Below are 13,681 nucleotides of genomic sequence, written 5' to 3' on the forward strand. Positions count from 1 at the left end.
ATTTAAACATTTATTGTAAAGACTCTTCTTATGTTTTAGACTTGTTCTGAAATGAAAGTTAAAGAAAATGGGCCTATTTTCACAAAGCATTGATTTAGTTTTTGATCAGTCAGAAATTAACTGAATTGAGCGAGAAGCAAAGATGTTAAAGACTTCAATCAGGTTAGTTTGAAAGAGAATTATAAAATGGCAAAATATAATATAAGACCATAATACTGTCTTTCAAAGATAATGTTGGTGGATGCCATGCTCAACCAAAAATGCCACGTAACCAAATATTAAATTAATGTTCCTATAAATTATTGTCAATGGACTACATTGTGCCATCTCAAGCTAAATGAATTTTAATGTTCAGATATAATTTTGCCTTCACACCATGCCCTAATCAGATGCGACATGACAAAATTCCAGTGACAAGCAACTTGACTGTCCACACCAGAAGCGACACGGCTATGCTACGCTTATATGATGCATATAGCCATTACTCTGAATGCAATGTAAGTCGCTTGTATAGAAGCATCTGCCAAAAATAATAATGTAATGGAACATTTTATGTAAGGTGTAACAAAAAAAAGATGAGAAACTGCAAGGTGCTTCTTAATTATAAAATTAATATATAATAATATATATAATATATAATATATATATAAAATAATTATATTTAATTATAAAAATGAAAATGAAAACCAGATTAACAATTTCATTATAAAAAGCTATACGCAAAATATGTGGCATTTTCATGTTCATTTTCACTGTGACAATGCATTTTCCGGATTTGTTTGGTTGTTATTCTGTCTTTCACAGTTCAAATAAACCTACCATTAAAATTATAGACTGATCATTTCTTTGTCAGTGGGCAAACATACATCAAATCAGCAGGTGATCAAATCATCTTTTGCCCCGCTGTATGTACTGTTCATTCATCAACTGAAAACAGCGTCGATTGGGATTTAAGAATCGATATTGGTTCATAAAAATGAGAATCTATTAAAATCGAGAAATCGTTTTTTTGTTGTTGTGTTTTTTTTTACCCCACTCTAGCATATTTTGTTGTTTTTAGTGGCCTCCGCTGGTGTTGAAAATGAAAAGTGCGGCACAGTCTCGAAGCCTATTTGCTCGTCCTGTAGGTTCATTCTTAAAAATTAAAATGTGAACCTAACCCTATAGCAATGAAATGCGTTATGATTAAAATATGAAAATTAAAATAATGGTTAATAATAGATTATAACAGAAATTTTGCCACCCTGAGCAATGACATTGCATATAATAGCCCATGATTTATGAATATTTTTCATGATTGTTTTTTTTTTTGGCAGTACTTCCACATTTTGGAAACCTTTCAGGGAACAGTTCCTAACAGAATATTTTTTTTATTAGAGGCATACTTCCACTATGAAAAACCTTTTGTGGTTTAGGGTGCTTCTAAAATCTTTATTGCTGATATTTGGCACAAAAATAATTTTAACTAAAATAATAAGCATCGTTAGCTCTTTTCAGCGTCTTGATACCACAAATTTCTCTTCCCTCACATGTTTGACTCCAGCCGTCACTGTGTGGGCTGCCACTGTCTCGACTGCATTTGAAGCTGGAGAAAATTCAGATGTGAAAATATTACATACAATATATTTTTCCTTTTTTTGTCATGTAAATTAATTATAAACAGCTTATCCAGCTTACCATTATCATTAAATAATAACGAATAAAGAAGGATGTAAACATACACTTGGAACCCAATGCAGTTTTTCACACTGAACCCAATCAGTGTGTCCGAGGTCTATTTCTCGTTTTGTCTAGGTGTGACCGTGATGTGCACATAATGACAGGAAATTACACAAGGGCAGTCAAAAGTGAAGATTAAGAAATAAGAAAAAATATATAAGAGAAATAAGAAACTTAATATTCTTCTTGAGTCATATGATGGTTTTCATGAAAAAAACATCCACAGAGCAAACTCAGATCAGTGTTTATTAATGAACAGCATGTAAACACACTTTAGACAAACACTGACTGATCAGATCAAATGCCACTGAAACAACTTTACTTCATATTTTATTTGCATTTTTTAGTCTTTCACAAAGTTTTAAATAAAAACAGATTCTGTGAAGCAGAAATCGGACCTTTAAGCAAAAAGAAAAGAAAACTATGTGAAGAACAATTTAATATTCAAAATAACCATTCTACACTATAAAGAAACTTTTTTATATAATGAAACGTTTTCATGGATGTTAAAGGTTCTATATGGAACCGTAAATGCCAAAAAAGAACCTTTATTATTAAGACTGTTGGATATAAATATGCCCTCAGAAAGATAACAAGAACTCCTTGAGTTCTCTCCACTGCTGGAAAGCTGCTCCAATATTTACGTGGGTCCTACCTCTTGCCTGGTCGTAACCCTTCTTTTTAATGTTTTGTTCCTCCGATATTTTCCTCTTTTATTATCTGCCATCTCTCTCTATCTATAGTTAAAATTGCATGCTTTTGCATGCTTTGCATAGCAAAACTGCATGCTTTCCTATAGCTCAAATGGTAGAGCATGGCGCTAGCAACGCCAAGATCATGGGTTCGATTCCCAAGGAAAGCAAGAGCTGATAAAATGTAAAACTGTAACTTGAATGCAATGTAAGTCGCTTTGGATAAAAGCGTCTGCTAAATGCATAAATGTCAAATTGAGTGCTCTCTCCTCCCTATCATAACAAGACACGCCCCCTTACTGCTGATTGGCTGTAAGAGTGTTTTGAGACATGGTCCGACACTGATTTCAAAGCGCTTTTCAAAAATTGCTTAGTGCACCTTTAAGAATGCTTATGTATTTGTATTGGAAAACAAGATAAAAATACAAGGTAAGATGTTTTGAACCTTTCAGTCACCTTCAGACTGAACTCGGACACAATTCCCTGTGACCCCATGACCCAAACCTCCTTGAAAGCTTTGCTTCACTGACCGCCAGTTATTTCTAAGCAGTTTGCATCAAGTAATAATGTAGTAAAACAGATATTAAAAGGCGAAATTCAGTAAACACCTTATTGATGATGTATATTTTGTACAGGCAAGCAGATGAAGCCAGAATATAAACACAATGTGCAAAGTTTCACATTAAATGGCTTCCCATAGAAAACCATTAGAAGGAAAACACTGAGCCGTGTAGCGGATTGCGTTCATATTCCGGCCTCATCTGCTTGCCTGTGTAAACTACGCATCATTAATATGGTGAATACTGAATTTGATCTTTATATTACCGTTTTAAATATATTACGGCACTTTAAGTGTTTTTACAACATTTTGTCGCACTATTTATGATTGAAATATTGCCGTTGTTTTTTTCTTTTGAGAGGTAATCAAAATATTTATGGCTGGGAAACAGATAAAATATTGACATGCTTGTGCAGCAGTTCTATGGATGTTTTGCCCTCCAAGTCTTCGAGACGGTCACGTGACTGAAAGCTATGAATAAAGACTAGCAGTGAAAACATGATGAAAATAAAGTGATGCATTGCTACAGCACTGGACTGATCGATTAAAATACTGATGAAATTAAATCTGTTTGGTTTCTACACCAAAAACTGACTCTGGCTTTCTGAGCTGTCTGTGGTTGTTCAGCAGAACATGCCTGATTCTTAATTGAGCCAATCAGAACAATACATTGATGCGGTTTATCAATATTGCAGCCAATCAGCAGCCAGGAGCACTGAGTACACGTCAATGTCCTATTATGGATTATGGACTTATATTTTAGATAAAAGCGTCTTGATGGATTTGTTGGTTTTGGCTTCTCAAGACGTTAAGTGATGGACTGGAGTGTAGTGTAGATCACTTGTGGATTATTGTCATGTTTTTACCAGCTGTTTGGATGTTTTATAAAACAAACAAACAAACAAACAAAAAAACTCTTTTTAAATGGCATTACCTGGAACTTTTCTGAATTTTTTTTGGATGCAATTTTTATTTTGATATTTAACGGGTTCACAGAAATCATTTAATTATTTATTGTAAGGACTCTTCTCATGCTTTGATGCATGAATTAAAGTTACTGAAAATGTGCCTGTTCTTCACAAAGCATTTCTTCATTTTTTGATTAGTCAATTATGAAAACTAAAAAATAAATGAATAAGATGCAAAGAGATATTCAATTGTTAATGATTTCAATCAGGTCAACGAAGAAGCACATTAATCAACAGACAATCACTAATGTCATTTCAAGCTAAATTAATATTTTAATAGATGTTAAGATATAATAATGCCCTCAGAAAAATGACAGGTAACCCGATTGACAGCTTTACAGTTAAAGTAGATAAAGTAGAGTTCATGGATGGTGAAATGCATGAACTGATAAGACACAATAAGTGAGATGATGTACAGTACTCTGCTCTGTGTTGAGGTCCTGATCACATCAGGCTTTATTTTTTTGACTGTTGTATGACATGGTTCATGTGAGCTCATAACAGTATGCTGATCAATTATTATGATCCATCTGATCTTCTTGCCGTTCTTGTCGTCCTCAAACACCTGAAAGAGAAGCCAAACTCAGACAAGCCAGATCTTCCAAACAGTGCTGCTCTGCAATCCAAGTGTTTTATTACATTCACATCACCGTAAGTGCAGCAGTACATGCGCACGTCATTGAGAGCGGTGTCGTCTCCTCCTCCTTGCGGCGCTTCTACCAGTGTCTTGATACCACAAATCCCTTTTCCTCCACATGTATTACTCCAGCCGCCCCAATTGCCCCAGTTTGTGCCGTCACCCAGCAGGAAAGACCCTCGACTGCATTTGAACCTGGGAGAAATTTAGTTGTGTACAACATTATGATAAAAATTAGTTGTTTCAGTCAATACTAGCAAAATGAGACAAACCAATCTCTTGGAACTTGCAATTTGACCAGAGGCCTGTAGCACAAACCTGGTTTCAATGGCTACTCAGCTAAATTTGAGTTTATTTTGAACAAACTTGAGTTAATTTTAACCAAATTATCCACAAATAATGTTTGTTTGTTTTTTTACTCTAAAAGGTAGTTGCATAAGCACAGATCAATGAGGCCTACAATCAATCAGTTCCAAAAAGAAATACAAAATTTGGAAGAAAACAAATTGACAAAAAAGATTTAATCCGAGAATTGGCGCTAATGTTGCTGAAAATGTCTGAAAATGTCATTTTCAGCACAGCACAAAAGCACGTTTACCTGATGTTGTTTGCGGCCGTGTCATCACCAAGTCCTTGAGGCCTTTCGACTCTCAGCTGAAAAGCAGTCAAGAATCCAGAAGGACACCATTTGATATCTGTCCACCGACCCCAGCTGAAGACAAAAACAGAGTTTTATTGATTCATGAATTTGAATTGAATTCATTTGTTCAGCTTATGAAGAAACTGTCTCTAAAAGTAACAATTCGTAATAACTGCAAACCTGCTAAATTATTACTCTTTGAACTCTTTAGCCCATTACCTGCCTACATCCGAATGAACTGATGCGTAGTTGTGATACGAGTGTGGTAAACCTTTACTATTCTTATTAACACAGTGAAGGCGAATCCCGTTGAGTGCAGTATCATCCCCATAACCAATAGGATTTTCCACCTTAAAAACAAGACAAAACAAACAACAACGCTAAGACAAATTTGAAAGAGAAAAGGAGTAATCTTAACCCCAATCTCCAGTGTTCCTGGAGGTACACCAACATCACACATTCTGGATGCCTCCCTTATCTGACCTATCCATTTCAGGTCTTGCAGTCTCTACTAAAGAGCTGATGAGTTGAATCAAGTGTGTTTGTTGGTGTATCTTCAGGAAAAGGGCTGGGAATCCCTGGACTAACCCAATCTACAGTAACATTGAACTTCATGTTTCTTTAGTATTAAGCAAAGCAGTCAAACACTTGAGCAGGTGCAGTTTCCTTAGAAATACCTGGAATTGAATCACTAACAGTAACTCCAGAGTTCATTTTATTCTAAGGATTTGAACTTTCAACCCTCAGTCACCAGCTTACACTTAAGCATTATTAAACAAACCCCATACTACTGTAATTAATTCAGTTCTTAGCTCACCTTTAGACTGAATCCTGCAGCGTACATTCCAATTGGACACATTTCCCTGTGACCCCACGACCCCCATCTCCCTCCATTCGGCACAGTCTGCTCCAAAATGTAATGTCTGCTAAAGCTTCGCTCAGGACGTCTTTCTCCAGCCTGAACGCTCACCTGCAGCCAAATAATGGCTAGCAATGAAAACATCATGGAAATGAACTGATGCATTGCTGCAGCACCGGTCTGATGGATTAAAATACTGATTAAAATTAATTAATGGATCAAGCAGACATAGAGAGCTAGTGCACTACCTCCTTTATTAAGGAGGATTGGTTACATTTATACAACACAGATTCATACAACAACACACAGGAAGCCCGCAGCATCCAATCAAAGTAATCAGAGGTAAAAAAATACCCTATATGGATATTAAGAAATATAACAGCAATTATGATGCAAGAATGAACATATGAGTGTGTGTGTGTGTGTGTGTGTGTGCTTGGATGCTGTTTTCATATGGGTGCATCAGTGTGTCCGAGGTCGGTTTCTCATCTTGTCTAGGTGAGACCATGATGTGCACATAATGAAAGGAAGTTACACAAGGGCAGTCAAAAGTGAAGCTTAAAAAATATTAAAAACTACATACAAAATGTATAATTAGAATACGAAATAAGAAAATTGACAGTGTTCATATGATTATTTGCATGAAGAAATATTTGAAGAGCACACTCAGATCAGTTTACTGCAAAAGTAAATGACTAAATTAACTTGAGTATTAAAATCAATGACCTACATGTAAACATTTTAGACAAACACTGACTGATCAGCTCACTGAAACAGCTTCGCGTGATAGTGTATTTGCATTTTTAATGTTTCATGAGGTTTCAAAGAAAAAAGCTACTGTAAAGCATAAATAAGACCTTTAAGCCAGAAAACTAAATTGTAATATTCAAAAGAACCTTTCTGCACTATAAAGAAACTTTCATGCAATGGAAATATTTCATAGATGTTAATGGTTTGTTATGGAAGCATTAATGCATTTATTTTTAAGCCTGTATTATAATGGTGCGTGGTTGTAGAGGTAAGTGCACGAACACAGGAGATAGACGTAAAGGAGAATTTAATAGGCTTCAACACACATTGACCATTGGGAACATTAAACCAAGACAAAGACTAAAGGAGAACTGAGGACATATATAGGGACTGGAACAAAACAGGTGAATGGAATAAACGGTGATTAACTAATGACAGGAAACCGACCAAATAAGGACAAACAGGAACTAAACTGAAACCAACAGGTGACAGGGGGCGGGCGCCCTGGAGGCTTCCCTTGTCTCCTCCCTGTCCTGGCCCTGCTCCAGCCTCCAGGGCGGATCAGGAGCTCGGGAGGCCAGGGTGGATCAGGGGATTCCAGGAGCCATGGCGGATCAGGGGACTTTCATTAGTAACAGGCAATTTTATAGGTGAATTTTATCTTTAGCTCCTTGCATTCTTTCTTATCATAGACAACAAATAAAAATATGTAAATGTTTATTATTTATTAAGGAGCAAAATGATCATCTTTACAGTAATTTTTTACCTAAATGGACGCTGAGTGGTTATTCTGAGGTAAATGGCACTGTTTAAGATTTACACGTTTATCGCAGTTTGAAACACTGAATAAGTGATTACATGAGACATTTCAGTAAGTTGTACTAGGTATCTTATAAAATAGCCTACCTTTTTTGATGTTCATTTATGTTCATTTCGTACTATAGTAGTTAAGAGAAAGATATGAGTTCACTAGTGTTCCTGTAGAGTTCACTGTTCATTCCCAGGAAATGCATTAATGGATAAGACTTTGAATGCAGTGTAAGTCACTTTAGATTGATAAATAAAATAACAAGCGAGATGATACAGTCAACCTTGGCTTTTTGATCATCCTGTTAGTATTTTATGTGATAATGACCGGCTGAATATACATTATCACTTACATGAACTGTGTCATACCACAGTATTATAAAGTATCAATTATTATGATCCATCTGATCTTCTTGCTGTTCTTGCTGCCATCCTCTAACTCCTGAAAGAAAAAACAAACTCAGTTGCTCTGCAGTATGTGACAATCCAAGTGTTTGATTGTGATCACATCACCTTAATCACAGCATAACATCCACGCGTCATTGAGAGCGGTGTCATCTCTCATTCCCTGTGGCTCTTCTATCTGTGTCATGATGCCACAAATTGCTTTTCCTTCACATGTTGTGCTCATATGGCCCCACTTGCCCCAGGCTGTGCCATCACCCTCCAGCAAAGACCCTCCACTGCATCTGAATCTGAAAAAAATAAAAATAAAATATTGACTGTTTTTGCTCAAGTTCGATGATGAAAATAGTTTCAGTCAAAGCCACAGCAGAACTGTTGTGTCTCCGAGCAACACACAGCGGTGTTTTGTTACTGACTGAATCATGTTTTTGAATGAATCGAGTGAGTCAATGATTCAGTAACACATTCATTAAGACACTTGCCTCGTTTCTGAATGAATCAGTCGAATGAATGACTAAATGACTCACTCATTAAAACTGGTCATCTACTGGTGGTTTGGTTTCATATTTAAAAGTATTGCATATTTCCCAACATTTTTAACTTTTATGTTTAAAAATATTTAAAACATTAATCTTATAAAATTATTTGTGGTGTAAATTCATTTATGGCACTTCAGTTTCATTAAACAGTCTGTGTAAATACATCTCATGCCACTTCAGATGCAGCTTCTGTGTTTCCTGCAGTGGAAAGATGGAGTTTGTTGATAGTATGCACACTCTAATGTGAACTTTAAAATTAGCAAAAATAAAGTACTCCACTGCTCACAAAGAGAAGTATGAACAGCGACGACGACAGTGTTGCACTGTTCAAAAAGTTTGTGGTATAAATGTGCTTTTTTATTTGAATCAAATGTTGTCTTTTCCCTTTATTTTGTTGTCAGAGTGCACCAGAATGCTTCATTTACATGTAAAATTCTCAGAAAAAATTATTCTTGCCCCCAGACCCTCCTACAAGGTTTATATTAGGAACTATGTTGCCTTTTCACCTCTTCTGAGTTTGCAGCTATGCTATTAAACTGCAAAGATTGCCTTAAAAATGGATATCTCAAAGTGAATGACAGCCACATACTGACCTGATGTTGTTTGCGGCTGTGTCGTCTTCAACTCCTTGGGAAGATTCGACTCTCAGCTGAAATGCTGTCAAGAATCCAGAAGGACACCATTTGATTTCTGTCCACTGACCCCAGCTGAACAAAAAAAACACAGGTTTACTACTGAAAATTCAAGAAAATTGATTTGTCTACTGTAGCTTATGAAGAAGCTGTTCCTAACCCTTAATTCAGGAATTCATAATAACCCCAAAACTGCTATAATTAGTATTCCTACTTTGCAGACTGAGCCAATTACCTTCCTACTTCTGACTGAACTGAGGCGTAGTTCTCATATGAGTTTGACAAGCCTTTGGACGGATCGATGCAGTGAAGGCGAATCCCGTTGAGTGCAGTGTTATCATCCCAAAAGCCATAGGAAAGTTCTTCCACCTGGAAAAAACAACACAACACTCCTAAATTTGAAAGAGTTACAATCAATCATTCAGTTAACTCTAACCAGCCCATAGTAACATTGATCTTTATGTACTGTAGTATTAAACAGGTGCAGTTCCCTGGAGATACCTGGAATTAAATGACTAACAAGTTATGATCAGTCACCAGCTCACGTTTAACCATTTAAAAGTAATAGAGTCAATGCCAGACTTGCCTTTAGACTGAACCCTGCAGCATACGTCCCATTTGGACAGATGTCCTTAAACCCCCATGATCCCCAGTTCGTTGCATAGTACACATTCAGCCACCATCTGTTTTTTCTGCTGATGTCTGGATCAGAATCCATTACAAATGTCTGAATGCTCACATGCAGCCCAATAATGATTAACATTAAAGAAACGAAGTGATGCATTGCTGCAGCTCTGGCCTGATCGATCTGATGAAATTAATTCTGTTTGATTTCTATACCAAAAACTGATCCAGGGTCAGTAAAACTGCTCAAAGGAACAATAATTTCTTCAAATTCAGAACAGAAAACCTGAGCCGACTGCAGTCTGTCCGCAGAATATGTCTGATTTTTCAGAATACATTTATATAGTTTATCAGTATTGTGGTTTACTGGTTCTAGCCAATTAGCAGCCAGGAGCAAAGAGCACACTTCAACAACCTGTACATGACTGAAAACACAAAAATACAAACACTGATCCAGCAAAATATCTGTATGCTTAACCGTAAATGTCCCTGAAAACGGGTTTTCTTGGTAAAATGCCTATAAAATGTTGAGTTGCTTGTTTGGTTTTGTGTTTTTGATGAGTGAAATATTAAGCATGCACTGCAACAGAGAACATAAGACCTTAAAGGGGTCATCGGATGCAAAATTCACTTTACAAGTTGTTTGAACATAAATGTGTTTTGGAAGTGTGTGTACTCATCCATCCTATATAATGATAAAAATCCACACAGTGTTTTTTTTGTATAATCCCTATAAAATCCCAAATTGGGGTGTTCTGAGTTTCCTGTCAGAATTACGTAGTTCTGCGCAGACCGCTCTCACGATAGTTGATTGACAAGTCCATCACTCCCTGAGTGAGCTGAGAGCTGTCCGCCATTGTGTCGACTCGGGGCAGGGGAAGACAAGATGTCTCTGATTAAGTGATTGAGGTGTTTTGTTGTTGGATGTAAAAATTAATATAGCAGTCCTTATTTACTCCCGACATCTGAGCTGCTGAAGACACAGAGGATTAGGGGACAGAGGATTAACGTTACTTGCGTTTTGAAGGGAATGTGCCAATCCCAATCTGCCTAAATGCGTCTATGTTCGCGCGAAACATTCGGGATCCAGCTTCATCTACAGAAGAAGTGAATATAAGGGTTTTTTATGAATCTTTGCAAATCGCCTTTCCTAATAATGTACTAGTTAGCAAGTTTCGTGGCTGAAATTTACAGTCTGCTCAGTCTGCAAAATCCAGAGTAGGCAGAGAAACACAGAATCGAGATACACAGGCTAGGATCTAAACATGGGAAATCAGGCAAAGAACAAGACTAGATACGACTGGGAACTAAGACTGGCTGCATAATGTAGCTATCAGTAGGAGAGAGAGAAACTCTAAACAATACTCGGTGATTTGAGAAGGATCTGAGCGGGTGCTATATAGTCTGTGTAATTGGCTACAGGTGAGCATGTGATTAGTGCAATGGCACATGGGAAATGTAGTCCAAGGTAATGTGAAACAGTCAATATAATGTGTGTATTGTGAGAGTCAATATAATGAATTGCCTCTAGTAGCAATCGGACGGAAGGCCACAGATCGGATTCGTGACACTAAGATCTATAATTGACAGCATATACAAACAAAAATCTACTTTTTTCAATGCTAAAAATGATTTACATAATAAAATATATTACTCAACATTATAATTCCCCAAATGTGGACTAAGTAACACCTGAACAACTCTTAAAATAAAGTGCTCTGTGACTGGAAAGAGGTAGAAATTAGTTGCTTAAGACATGTCATTTCCCATATGTTTATCATTTTTTCCCTAACCTTATTAAATGTGTCGTCTTTCACATCAAATTCTTACATTGTTTCAATTACTTCAGGTAGAATAATTTGAAACTGTGGAATTGTTACCATTCAAATGAAATCAGTATCAACAAACTCCACCTTTCCACTGCAGGAAACACAGAAGCTGAAGTGTTTCAGTACGAAGTGTGAAGTGTTTCAATAATGAAACACCACTGTGTTGCTTGGAGACACACAACAGTTCTGGTTGGAATTATTTGGTCTATGGACTATTGGACTATTTTGGTTTACGAAATTGAGCAAAAACAACAGTATTGTGTCAATTGTAAATCACTTAATTTTAACTTTGTGTTTATTGAACTACTATTGTATAAAATCAGTGTCACATTGCAATTGTGTTGATATTGATCTTGGTCGTGTGAGGTTACTTATATATATATATATATATATATATATATATATATAATCTACTGCAGTATGCATCTATAACTTTCTGTGAGTGCTGTTGCTCTCATTTATCTCTCTCTGCGTGAGCCTCATCTGGCATCAATAAATTATTAGTCACATTTACACTGAATGAACTCGAATATTAAAGTCCATGACCTGCATGTAAACACACTTTATACAAACACTGACTGATTGGCACGAATGCTGCTCATTGCCGGTAAAAGCATGTGCCCTTTGAATCAGCTTCGCTTATTTACTTTTTTTTGGTAACACTTTTATAAAATCTTACATTAATAAATCATTCACAAACATTATTTATTGCATAACATCATTGGTTAATATATATTAACATAGCTGGAAATGTGAGATAGTATGCTTGTTGATGTTTACTAATGTACTTTAACCGTTACCTATTAATTAACAGATCATTATTTAATGTAAATTTAACTGCTTACAAATGTCATTAAACTTTCAATTCATATGATCATGCACATTTGAAAAATCTACAAATGATTTTAACATGATTTTAAACTAAATTAGGGTACTTAACGAAGTAATAAATGGTTTCTGGATTCACATCTTAAATTTGACAAACATATATAAAAGCTGTCAAAAATAGTTTAAATTGTTTTAAACTCATTAGGCATTATATTAGGATTGAGGCAGCTCATCTGTTCCTGCATACAATGATTTTGTCCCCTATCTCATATTGTATTACGGTTTGTTCTCAAACTAGTGACTCCTTAGAAAAATTGAGATGCTGTATAGTCGGGCTGTAAAAATAATGATAAAAAGACAAATCAATGGTATTGTCATATTTTAAAGAAATTGCATATGATAAATTTTGCGAATTTTAAAAATGTATCATATGTGAAATAGATTTTTAAATGCTTGCGTAATAAGGCACCTTCTGTTTTATGTAATTTGGTAAAGAGATAGGCTGAACCACTAGGAGCACAGAGGAAACTGTAGGATTGGGTTTTGTAGAACATCAAAAGGGCAAAGAGCATTCTCTGTAAAGGGATCTCAACTTTGCAATATGTTGCCAAATACATGATATAAAGCCTTTTACATTGATGGCTAAGCGCTGGCTTATAATAAACCAGACCTGTATGCATATTTAAATTTTCACATGGTTCCTTACTAGTTATTTAGGATTGGAAGGGTCTACAAAACTAGGTGCATGTGTTTGTTCTGTATTCTGTTTGTAATGTGTGAGGATTTTATATGAAAGGTCTGTTACATTAGTTTTTTGGTAAGGAGAGTTATTTTATTATAATCATTTTGGTTATTTATACATGCATGTTTTTTTTTTTTGGAAAAGCCTTTCTAGGGGCATGCGATGAAAATTAGCACCTGCTATAATCTGTATGTGCTGTGCATTTTTTCCAATCTTTGACTGGAATCATGTTTATTGTATTGTCCCTATCCAAAGAAACATATAAATAATATAAAAAAATATATAAAAATTAATGTTGTAATACTGGTTTCATATTTAATTTTTTCTGTCGTTTTAAATTTCTATGTTACAGTTTAAAACATTGATCTCATAACATTATTTATGCAGTTTTTATGTGCAGTATAAATACATGTACAAGTTCTAATAAAAATAAAATAAAATAAAAATTAAG

The 13,681-nt window shown here is 35.6% G+C and overlaps 3 protein-coding genes across 4 annotated transcripts in view; 1 reads left to right on the plus strand and 2 right to left on the minus strand.

Annotated features, from left to right (window-relative positions):
* LOC306861931 (uncharacterized protein) overlaps window positions 1-13,681 on the plus strand; it is a 1,169,885-nt gene that overhangs the window by 822,350 nt on the left and 333,854 nt on the right. The window lies entirely within an intron of this gene.
* On the minus strand, window positions 3,929-6,332 carry LOC306862821 (vitelline membrane outer layer protein 1-like). Of its 2 annotated transcripts, XM_079405834.1 has the most exons (5): window positions 6,033-6,326; window positions 5,435-5,565; window positions 5,174-5,287; window positions 4,589-4,770; window positions 3,929-4,503 (listed from the first exon to the last, which is right to left on the minus strand). In XM_079405834.1, exons 1-5 carry the CDS (start codon window positions 6,237-6,239, stop codon window positions 4,496-4,498), a joined length of 642 nt encoding a protein of 213 aa, XP_079261960.1. In that variant the 5' UTR covers window positions 6,240-6,326; the 3' UTR covers window positions 3,929-4,495. The 2 variants fall into 2 exon arrangements, with proteins under 2 accessions (XP_079261960.1, XP_079261959.1); XM_079405833.1 differs by having other exon boundaries at window positions 4,195-4,770; window positions 6,033-6,332.
* On the minus strand, window positions 7,071-10,127 carry LOC306862413 (vitelline membrane outer layer protein 1-like). Its single transcript, XM_079405210.1, has 5 exons — window positions 9,794-10,127; window positions 9,443-9,576; window positions 9,169-9,282; window positions 8,145-8,326; window positions 7,071-8,073 (listed from the first exon to the last, which is right to left on the minus strand). The coding sequence occupies exons 1-4, from the start codon at window positions 9,989-9,991 to the stop codon at window positions 8,146-8,148; spliced, it is 627 nt and encodes a 208-aa protein (XP_079261336.1). The 5' UTR covers window positions 9,992-10,127; the 3' UTR covers window positions 7,071-8,073; window position 8,145.

This window comes from Barbus barbus (assembly GCF_936440315.1).
Source record: "Barbus barbus genome assembly, chromosome: 43".
In the NCBI taxonomy this organism is placed as follows: Eukaryota; Metazoa; Chordata; class Actinopteri; order Cypriniformes; family Cyprinidae; genus Barbus; species Barbus barbus.

Coding starts and splice junctions, on each gene's coding strand:
- LOC306862821 (XM_079405833.1), bottom strand. CDS start 6,239: ATGCATCAGTTCATTTCCATGATGTTTTCATTGCTAGCCATTATTTGG. Junction 5,288..5,434: donor GTTCATTCGGATGTAGGCAG/GTAATGGGCTAA, acceptor TTTTGTCTTCAG/CTGGGGTCGGTGGACAGATA. Junction 4,771..5,173: donor ACGGCCGCAAACAACATCAG/GTAAACGTGCTT, acceptor AATTTCTCCCAG/GTTCAAATGCAGTCGAGGGT.
- LOC306862413 (XM_079405210.1), bottom strand. CDS start 9,991: ATGCATCACTTCGTTTCTTTAATGTTAATCATTATTGGGCTGCATGTG. Junction 9,577..9,793: donor CTGCAGGGTTCAGTCTAAAG/GCAAGTCTGGCA, acceptor TGTTTTTTCCAG/GTGGAAGAACTTTCCTATGG. Junction 8,327..9,168: donor ACAGCCGCAAACAACATCAG/GTCAGTATGTGG, acceptor TATTTTTTTCAG/ATTCAGATGCAGTGGAGGGT.